This window comes from Haliotis rubra, unplaced genomic scaffold (genome assembly GCF_003918875.1).
Source record: "Haliotis rubra isolate DU_JTF1 unplaced genomic scaffold, ASM391887v1 Scf493, whole genome shotgun sequence".
Taxonomy (NCBI): Eukaryota; Metazoa; Mollusca; class Gastropoda; order Lepetellida; family Haliotidae; genus Haliotis; species Haliotis rubra.
The window spans coordinates 384,332-395,286 of NW_025767183.1; the positions used below are offsets into that span (position 1 = coordinate 384,332).

Consider the following 10,955-nt stretch of genomic DNA (forward strand, 5'->3'; position numbering starts at 1 on the left):
AGATACATTTGATTGTGTTATGTAAGTAATGAGAATACACAGTAACGGATATTTCGTGATGCATATGAATACCACTCGCAATCAGTTGAACGGGAACAACTACATGCAGTTTCGGTTTTGGATTGAGGAATATGGACTCGTCCGCCTTTTAGGGTACCGGGTACGTTTCTGTATTTTGACTTTGTTTAGGGTACATATCTGTATACAGAAGCGTACCTGGGGTACATATCTGTAGTACCTGTGCCGACAACGACCCCTTCAGCGGGACTGAAACAGACTACGGAATGGACTTCTTTAGTGTTTACTGTTATTTAAGCTCAATGGGTTGTTGTTGGCAGGGGTGCTACAGATAAGTACCTCCGGTATGTTTCAGCATACAGAAATGTACTCTGGCCAAAATCAGAATATTTAATTATGATTATCCTTGAATCAACTGATTAAAAAACTGTATTTACTTAGCCTTTGAATCAGATTTGGAAGTCTTGGAAACAAAGGGTTAATTGATCATTGAGGTTTTATCTGGGATTCCAAACATTGAGCTCTTTGAAGACAAATTCAGAACAAATGTTATTCTTTTTTCTCTTAATGTCCTTATTTCTTAATATTCAGGGATATTTTAAGATTTCTGGGCAAAAATGTAAAATGAAACATTAAAATCCTCGACTTGTTTGCTGATACTGTTGTTAGTGACATGCAAGACACTTCTGCAAATACTATACATTTTGTCATTGCTATGATAACATGAACTAACTTACTTACTTTGTTTTGTTTGGCCAAAGACCCGGGTTGGAATCCCTACATGGGTACAATGTGTGAAGCCCATGTCTGGTGTCCCCTGCCGTGATGTTGCTGGAATATTGCTAAAAGCGGCGTAAAACCAAACTTAGTCAGTCAGTTGTTTTGTTTGACTGACACTTCGCCTGTTGATGTTGATTGTGTTGTTGCAGATCTTGGACCAGATAGATGAGAATGGGATCAACATCTACCCTCTTCCTGACTGTGACTCGGATGAGGATGAGGACTACAAGGAACAGTGTCGACAGCTCAAGGTCAGTGCAGCAGGTGCCCCTTCTAGCCTTGGTCTTAGACCTGGGGATCACCTCTTGGGGATTGTTGGGCTGCACTTGTCTCTCTGGTCAGGACAAAATAGGTCCCCAGTAACCTTTCTGGTTGTCTCACCTTAAGGATTAGAGAGCAGTAGAGGCCCCCTATAGCAGCCCTATGAAGATATATATTGCATCACAGTATCAACCACAAGTTCTTCTCACGTTCACAGTTGCCGTATCTTAATATACCGACTCACTGCTTGATAAGTTAGGATGGTTTTGTTTTTTTACATTCCAACAACACATATAATGCAAGCTAAATTAGTAAATTATAAAGTATTGGAGAAAGATCCCCTTAAATCTATTTTGTTCTAACTTTTGTCAAAACTTGGATGAAATACCTGCAAATTTAGTTTGTCAAGATTTTGGTGAACGGTGAAAGGGAGATAACTAATGAGTGTTCGAATGTTGAGAAGGCCACAAACTGAAACTCCAGTGTTTTGACCTTGCCTATTACCATGAGGCTGAAAGAAATGTACCAGAACTGGACCGTTTGTAGATAGGAATTAGTTTAAAGGTATGCCATATTGATTTTATGAAACAAGTGCAGAAGTCTTTCATTCCTGAGCAAGAGCGAAAGCAACAACAAAAATTCTTACAAGAGTTTCGTAAAATCAGTATAACACAGACCTCTCGGCCTCTGAAAAACAGCCTTTTTCGTCCGAGTGGATCCGATATTTGGAGGGTGTTTGAACATGTCATAATTAAGGGAAGGATAACCTAAAAGAGTAGAAAATGTCAGGATATGATGTGTACATATCTGTTCTTGTTTTCTGTCATTTCAGCAAGCTGTTCCATTTGCCGTTGTTGGTGCTAACACAATCATCGAGGTGAAAGGTCGCAAGGTCAGGGGTCGCATGTACCCCTGGGGAGTGGTGGAAGTGGAGAACCCAGATCACTGTGATTTTATCAAACTTAGGACCATGCTCATGTAAGTGTTGCACCCTCCTCCCCACAGACGGGTGGTAGCCCAGATGATGATCACTGCCAGCCTAGTGAACCTATGTTTATCGGATCTTACCACCAGGACTCATATTCTGTTAAGGGATGCTAATGTTTCTTAGAGATTAAATAAATAATTGTGTTCAGCATGTTCAGTGAAAGTGGGCTGGATGGACTTACTAGACCTGTGAGAGTTATGTCCCTTGGAAATTTCTGTATTGAAGTATAAGACTTTACGCATACATGTAGACCTGTCAGAGTTATGTCCCTTGGTAATAACACTTTTTGTGTTAACCACATCATAGGATACATGTAAACCTGTCAGAGTTATGTCCCTTGGTAATAACACTTTTTGTGTTAACCACATCATGGGCTACATGTAGACCTGTCAGAGTTATGTCCCTTGGTAATAACACTTTTTGTGTTAACCACATCATGGGCTACATGTAGACCTGTCAGAGTTATGTCCCTTGGTAATAACACTTTTTGTGTTAACCACATCATAGGATACATGTAGACCTGTCAGTTATGTCCCTTGGTAATATCTGTATTAATATTATTCCGACGTTGAGAAATACACATAGACCTGTCAGAGTTATGTCCCTTGGTAATATCAGTCTTGTTTATCCTGAAATTGTTGCACACATCGCTCTTCCTTTCAGAACACATATGCAAGATTTACAGGAAGTGACACAAGAAATTCACTACGAGAACTTCCGAGCAGAAAGGTTAGCCACAGGTGGTGCACAGAAACGAGTCAAGTATGTATGCATGGCCTTTGGCTGTTCCCCACACCTAGTCAAATCAGGGTGCCATCTCGGCTGTCTTCACAACCACGATCAACGTTATTTAAAACATTTGTTTGCCACCATTCAGAGATATTTTGTTTGAAATAATTAAGGACAATCTTTCTAAAGCCATTCAGTATGGACCCAAAAAATTGATCCTCAAAATTTTAAATTTTATTATTTTTGTTATTTTGTTCATTTGTTTTATTTCATTGCAAATTCCAATCTATCATTCCAAAACTTACTCATGACATTCCGTAAAAAAATCATCTTGGTCCACTTCCACAGACCTGTCTCAGCACAGGAACTATACTTGAAGAAAGGCTTGTTATAGTCGTACACTGAGATGGTTTGTGGAGGTTATCCCAGGGTGCATCAGTGTCATCCAGAGGTTCATCAGGAACTTGTAAACAACTCCGATATGGCACCCTGCACGAAACATGAGATCGAGTTGTACAGGTTACATGCCTTGGTTAGAGTAGGAGGTAGTCTCTCTGTTTTTGTATCTACTTGTATATACAGCATTTCTGTGGTAGTGTTCGCTCGGAACCTTGGACTGAAGAATTGTTGGTTACTCCCTCTCAAGAAGCTCACATATTCAGTGCCAGTTAATAAAAATTATTCAAAATTTATTCCCAATTATTATTTTGTGCCATGTTATTTACTTGCTTTATATTCAGTGTCATTTTGAGTGCTCTGTGAACTGGCATTGTTTTGGTTGAGCAAATAGTTAGAACCTTCCAGTCTCCTTTTTGTTTAGGAGAACCTCGTTTATCTGGACCTTGTCAATTTAGAAATATTTGTGTGAGGTCAGAGAGAAGTTGAACATTTTACAGGCTTACAGTATCAGGGCAGCAGTTTTATTTATTATTTTTTTTCATCGACCAACCGACCCTTCTAATGTTATTGCCGCCTCCACCCCACCCCCACACACCCCAAAAACTTTTTTCATTCCAACACCATCGACTCGAAATTTTAAACATACCACCTCGTCATATGAAATGTTTATCTTATAATCAGTCGCTGCCACAAGTCCAGAGAATGCAAGAAACTGTAATAAGAATTAGAATAAATGAGAATCAGGAACATTATTCAGGTAATTTTGTCTTCAAGTTTTGGGGGGGTTTCCCCGACCGACCCATGTTCAGAATTTGGTGGCTACGTGAAACACATATATAAAAAAATAATGCCCTTAGGAAAAGAATGATGTTATCTCCCTAAAACTAACCTTGTATATATGTCACAGATGTTCAATTATGTTAGGTTACTTGTTGTAAATGTCTTTACTGGTAAAATTAATGTGGGTTCATCAATTAAACACAGACCAATGTGGTCTGGCCATAGAAAACAAATGATTCTACTGATAATCTTTCCCTTGTTTAATTTGTCTCAAAAGCAATGCTGTCCAGATAAGCAAGGTTCCACTGTTCATGGTTAGTTTGTAGCAGGTAATGGAGTCTTTCTTGTAAGTTCTGATATGCAAACCGGTCGTCCTTATTTCATATTTGTTTTTGTGTTGTAAAAAATGTGTATGAATATGTATTTCAATTTATAGTAGATAACATTTAAACTATATAAGCTGTTTAAAGTAATAGAGGTCAATCAGGTTTCTAATTTGGATATTAGAGTTATGTTTTATTTGCAGTATGATTAATTTTTCATAATTTGAAAGTTTATTTTTATTTGTATTATCAAGTCAGTTGTTAATGCTGAGGTGTATGCTCTAGTATATTATCATGTAAGAAATATGACAAGGTTCCCTATGAAATAAGTTGTATGACATAATACGTTATACACCACTGTTTCCTCATGTATAGCCCTGTACTATATGAGAGCTCAGCATTGGTTATGGGATATCTACCTGTAACTTTTGTCATGTTAAGCCAGCCAGTGTCTAATTCAGTGCTTTTGCTTAAACCAAGTTTACAGTCAGCAGTTATCTACCTTAGTTTGCTGTCTTTCAATGCTTAGCCTTTTTCTGTTGAAAACGAGTATGATTAGTAAAATGTTCGTATGAATACCTACATGAGATTAACCCAGGATTTCTGCTTTTCTTCTGTTCTGGTATTGTGTGTGCTGTTTGCCCTCCTCCGTTCATAATGATGGTAAGCTAGGTGGCATCATCCATATAGTGTCTGTGTCTTCGTTCTACTAATCTCTGCTTCCTTCATTCTCCCATCGACTCATGAATATTCAGTATGCTTGTAACCATGGTAACCATCTTTAGCATGTATTGGGAACAAAGCTACTTCTTTGTAACATATTAAACTAAAACCTTTATATAGGACTAAACTATATGGAATGTGGGTTACATAATTTAGATCGATCACTGCTGATCACTGGATTTTCTGGTCCAGAGATGATTATTTACAGACTGACGCCCTATAGCTGTAATATTGCTGAGTGCGGCATTAAACAACGAACAAACATAATTTAGAGTGTGCTACCAAGTTGGACAAGGGTTAATGAAAATAGAATTAGAAACAGAACATAAAATAGTTAAGCTGGATGTGAATTTGTTTGTCCTTTACATATTTACTATTTATCGTTCCACAATCAACTATGGGTTTAAAACAGGAAAATATATTATTCAGTCCTGTGTAGATGCGTATCAAATAGTTTTTAAACACAAAACATACTTATTATCATTTCTCTAAACATCTGTAATCATCTTTTAACACCATGGGTCATGTATTTCATCTTTTGTTAAGTCATCAACTCACTGTTTTTGATGTAGGAGTCACCAGTTTTAATAACTTGTAGAAATGATTTTGTCTATTAAACATCAGATGTTTGTTTTAAAAAATATTGTTCAAAATTTTTTGAATTATTGAGACCTAACTTGAGCTCTTTGTATTGGTAAATGATTAAATTATATTTCTTTCTACAAATAGTTTTACTAACATTTTGATATTCGGACAATAGTGATCTCCCCTTGTACCTTGAATAAATTACTCAACTTGAAAAATTCTGCACTGATACAAAGACTAAAATGTTATTGTCATCACTGTTGATAATTAGCAACATCACTCATGGACCATGTTCAATACTTCACTGGTTTGTGTACACTCCATTCCACCATCAGAGGGGTTGGGGGACTTTGAGTGGTGGCCAGTAATAACCAGCGAGTCTCGTGAGGACATTTTAATTTCATTCACACAAACAACAGATGTTCTCACATGACAATGGTCTACACCTTGCTCCTATGTCAGGCAATGATTGCTGCAATGTTCGTGTATGGATCAGGCTCCTCGACAGACAGAATTATCTAAGGCCAGACCAATTTTATTTCTTGTTTTACGGATCCACCGGTCATATTTTTTCAAGAATAAGAAAAAAAATACAAATTAATTTTCCCCGCTCCAAAAATAAAATCCTCATGTTTTTATTGGCAAAGAATGTAAACTTACACAAAAAAATTATTTGATTGTTTTCTGCCTCATATACACTTCATAACTTGCCAAAAATAAAATACTTTTAGTATACAAAAGGAATGTTACTTTGACTGGTGGTTTTGGTTTTTTTCCCCTCCTGCCTTTAGGTTTTCTGAGGACAAAAATCCGTAAATCAAGAAATAAAATTGGTCTGGCCTAAAGGTGAAACGTCACATATCGCTAGTGTATTCATGTGTAATGGAGAAATGTAAACAAACCTGTGAAGTCGTGACGATGCTCACGAACTAAATCTTTTCGTATGCACATGGGAAATCATTCCATCATGGTGTCATAGATATTAATCTCATACATTCCATCATGAACGTATTTACTCATATAGCCTTTCATATTCCAAGTTATATGCTATTGCATTCAATCTACTTATTTTGGCTTGCTGAATTCTTTTACCCATTTGGGCACTGTGGCACTGGCGTGTGGGGCGTCATTAGTCTCTACACAGAGCCTGCCAGAAAGCTGTGATTCTGGGTTCAAATCCCAGTTTGCCCTGATTACGTTTCTGGGTTTGTCAGCACCAAGCTCATCGGTTTAACCCGAGTGGTAAACATGGCACACCAGTACACTTGGGGCTACCTCCCACCGTGATACAAATATTATATTGTTTAAAAGCAAGAAACCAAACTCACTCACACTTTAACCAGATAATTACCGGACCTGCAGGATTTGACTATATTTAAGTATACATATTAAGTTTTATTTACTTTAATCAGTTTATTGGAATTTGAGCTTGTTCAGCATATTAACTGATAATTGGCTTGGTAATTTTTTCTGGTTTGAGATTTAGATTTGCATGGCTAGTGATATCACCTATGCATGATACACTTGCTTTCATAAGCTGCTCAGGAGATAACACCAGTTGGTCATGTCAGAGTGAGCATGTCTGTTTAATAGCATTATATTATTTCAGCAAATCACGCAGACCTGAAAGCCAAGAGAAGGACTTCTCTGACCGAGAGAAGCAGTTGTCTGAGAAGGAGGCAGAGGTAAGTTTATCTTGAAACCCTAAAGATATGAGGGGTGACTTGTGTCATCACCTCACCTCTCCTTTGTTGTGTCATCACCGTGTACTCATCTCATCTCACCTGTGTTCTCACCTCACCTCTCCTATGTTGTGTCATCACCTCACCTGAAGGCCAGAGGCACTCATCTCACCTATGTTCTCACAACATATCCAACATGCGACACACACGTCATGAATCTCCTCACCTTTGTTGTAAATAGATCATCTATATTGTGTGTTGCTTTTACCTGAAACATTGAATACAGTTTCTCATTATATTTGATTGTGTCATCACCTGCCACCTGTAGGACAAAGAAATAGAAAGTGTAATTCATTCTCTACAGTATTCAAAATGGACTCAACCTTTGTGTTTATTATGAATCCTCATATATAAATCTCTTATGTTGTGTCATCAACCTCACCTGTAGCTTTTACTACTCATCTCACCTGTGTTCTCACCTCACCTGAACTCTCCTATGTTGTGTCATCACCTCACCTGTACGAAGAGTTTGATACTCATCTCACCTGTGTTCTCACCTCACCTCTCAAAAAGAATATGTTGTGTCATCACCTCACCTTTGTTGTGTTCTCATCTCACCTGTGTCCCACATCACCTCACCATATTATTAGGGGTAGACTCCCAACATTTAAAACCCTTTTATGTTGAACCTTGTCATCACCTCACCTGTACCGTGTACTCATCTCACCTGTGTTCTCACCTCACCTCTCCTATGTTGTGTCATCACCTCACCTGTACCGTGTACTCATCTCACCTGTGTTCTCACCTCACCTCTCCTATGTTGTGTCATCACCTCACCTGTACCGTGTACTCATCTCACCTGTGTTCTCACCTCTCCTCTCCTATGTTGTGTCATCACCTCACCTGTACTCATCTCACCTGTGTTCTCACCTCACCTCTCCTATGTTGTGTCATCACCTCACCTGTACTGTGTCCTCATCTCACCTCTCCTATGTTGTGTCATCACCTCACCCTTGTTGTGTGTTCTCACCTCCCTCTTTGCCATGTGTTAAAATGTCCTGCTCTCACCTCACCCGGTAACACGGTGTGTGTCTGTCCTCACTCCACCTGTTGCGTGTCGTCACGTCACTTCTCCTATGCCATGTGTACATACCTCACCTCACCTCACCTCACCTCACCTCACCTGTGTCAAGTGTCCTCTTCTGACCTGACCAGAAACACCTGTGTTGTTTGTCATCACCTCACCTGTCATATTAACACCTCACCTGTACCATGTCCTCACCTGTGTCATGTGTCTAACCTCACCCTGTGATATGTCCTCATCACCTGTGTCATGTGTCCTCACCTCACCCATGCTGTGTCATGTGTCCTCACCTGTGTCATATGCTAACACCTCACCTGTACCATGTCCTCACCACACCTGTGCTTCGTCCTCAGATCCGCCGCATGCAGGAGATGATCCAGAAGATGCAGAAGGAGATGGAGTCACAGAAGGGGACACCACAGCAGAATGGCGACGTCAAGTCACACGATGTGTAACTGACGCTGGTTCTCAGGTGTGTACAAGTGACTGCATTCGTTGCATATTCTTCTCCTCAGCAGAAAATGTCCTAAAACAATTTGTGTCTCATTGGATTTGATCAAATATAATTGTGAAAGTTATGGTTTCAATACACACAGAAAACACATCAATAAAAGAGATTTTCACTGTTGCCTAAGTTCAAGATTTCAGCCTACTGAGCATATTAGGCTCAACCAATGCCATGGCACAAATTATTTCTGATATAACCAAACAGATCACATTGTTTCTGTAATTGCTGAATGAAGATCTAGTATGTTTTCAACTGTGATTGAATGCCTCTGGATTTGTCTCATTATAAACCTCACACTTTTGCATTTGGCTTCAAATTAAATTTACAGGTAACTAATCTATGATAAACTTTTTAAATTGAAAATATGAGGTCTCCTTAATGAAATCCTATAAATCAAGATGATCTAGTTGACAATGAAATTGTCTGATTGAAATTACTTCCAGAATCACAAATCATTGTTATGTTGCATTACATGTGTTTTTTCTGCTCTTTAAATGTTGGTAACAATTATCAGGTGTGGTGGCCCAGTCACCTCAAGCGTCGTACAGCACTGTTAAGAGTTGCTTACCTTGATCAAGGGTTTCACCAAAGTGGTAGACATCTCTGATAGGCATCAATTCTGTCTCTTTGCTCCAACACTGAGCTGAACTTTCCTAATTTTGGGAGTTGGTAGACAGTGGTTCTCTGACAGGCATCAATTCTGTCTCTTGTGTCCAACACTGATGTTGAATATTCTGGCGAAAACCTAATCAGTTTCAGTCATTACTAATCTGCATTACATCCTTTGATATTTCTTAAATTTACACACATTTTACCTACAACACACAACTGACAATTCTTCCAAAGGCAGATAACTAAAATTGGTTTATGCCACGGGTTTGTAATGCAAAATAATGGCATCAAGGTCATCAGTGATGATATGATGCCCGTTTTTTGTGTTACAAGCCCCTGTGGTTGACACACAGGGTAATCATCTGTGATATAGATAGGTCTTAGCATCTCAGGTTTTATGTTTTCTCTTTATGTTTCAGGTCCAGCTTTTATCTTACATGAAAAGTAATACGAAGAGCTGTGATTGGTCAGGTCATGCCATCATCCTCATCACTGACCAATCAAAATCTCTCTCATCAACCAGTTGGCTAGTCAAGTCTTGAGTGTTTGATTTCAACACGCATTCTACAAGTTTCTCTATTTGTCTGAACCAACTTTCAGTATTTTCTTTTGTAGAATTCCATGAGTGTTGTTAAGTGCAATTATTAACAAATTGTATGTGAGTCCAGTGCCGTACGAACATACGCAGCGTCGTCACAAACATGTTCATATTTTCACTGATGTCAGTGTGTGAATAACAAGTTGAATAATGTCCATGTGTTGACGGCTGAAGAATTTGTGCTTATTTACATATCTTCCAATGACAAAAATAGAAATCCCTACTAGAATACTAGTTTGAATTTCCGTTACTGAATCGTAAATAGTGAAGTATTTAAAATCTGAATGTACATATCGACATGTCAGGGAAACATGATTAGCAAGTGAGTTAATGCACAAACTTGGATCCATTAATAAGGAATTTGCCAGGAATCTGTTAATACAGAACAAGCACCTGCAATTTTACTGTTTTACAGATCAAGAACAGACTATTCCTAAACTTTTAACTCAAATTCGAAACTATTCAGACTTTACACAACATAGCAGTCTGTCAGGATAGGAGCACATGTCAAGTGAAATTTTGTTCAGTCCAGTAATATCAGTTTATATAATACCATATAACACTAAAATGCAGTGCACAGTAGGCTAAGTTTCAGGAGTTTCTGGCACAGACTTTTTCATTGTACAAGGCTGACACTGGGAAGTATTTCTCTCTGAGTTGGTGCCGAACTGTTTCAAATGAAGGATTTTAAAAAAACATTAACATTAACAGGGCTTTGAGCATATCCCTGTGACGTGGAAAGGTGCTGTATAAATGGCCTATTATTATTATTAACCTTATTAAGTAAGTAATTATCTTTGTTTTGAGTTGTTCTGGAAAGAGCAGTGTGCGAAATTTACGCTGGTCCTATGGTTCCTGGCTAGTGAAAATTCATCAGGACCACTA

The 10,955-nt window shown here is 38.4% G+C and overlaps 1 protein-coding gene across 12 annotated transcripts in view; it reads left to right on the forward strand.

Annotated features, from left to right (window-relative positions):
• The window catches only part of LOC124291509 (septin-2B-like), a 148,500-nt gene extending 137,745 nt beyond the window's left edge, over window positions 1-10,755 (forward strand). For 11 of the 12 annotated variants that reach the window (XM_046728503.1, XM_046728507.1, XM_046728504.1 and 8 more), the window contains 6 exons: window positions 948-1,049; window positions 1,892-2,037; window positions 2,711-2,809; window positions 7,196-7,271; window positions 8,706-8,824; window positions 9,892-10,755. In XM_046728503.1, coding sequence (XP_046584459.1) covers window positions 948-1,049; window positions 1,892-2,037; window positions 2,711-2,809; window positions 7,196-7,271; window positions 8,706-8,807 — 525 coding nt within the window. In that variant the 3' untranslated portion in view covers window positions 8,808-8,824; window positions 9,892-10,755. The remainder of the gene's footprint in view (window positions 1-947; window positions 1,050-1,891; window positions 2,038-2,710; window positions 2,810-7,195; window positions 7,272-8,705; window positions 8,825-9,891) is intronic. The other variant, XM_046728500.1, reaches the window with a different exon arrangement.
• The last annotated feature ends 200 nt before the right edge of the window (window positions 10,756-10,955 follow it).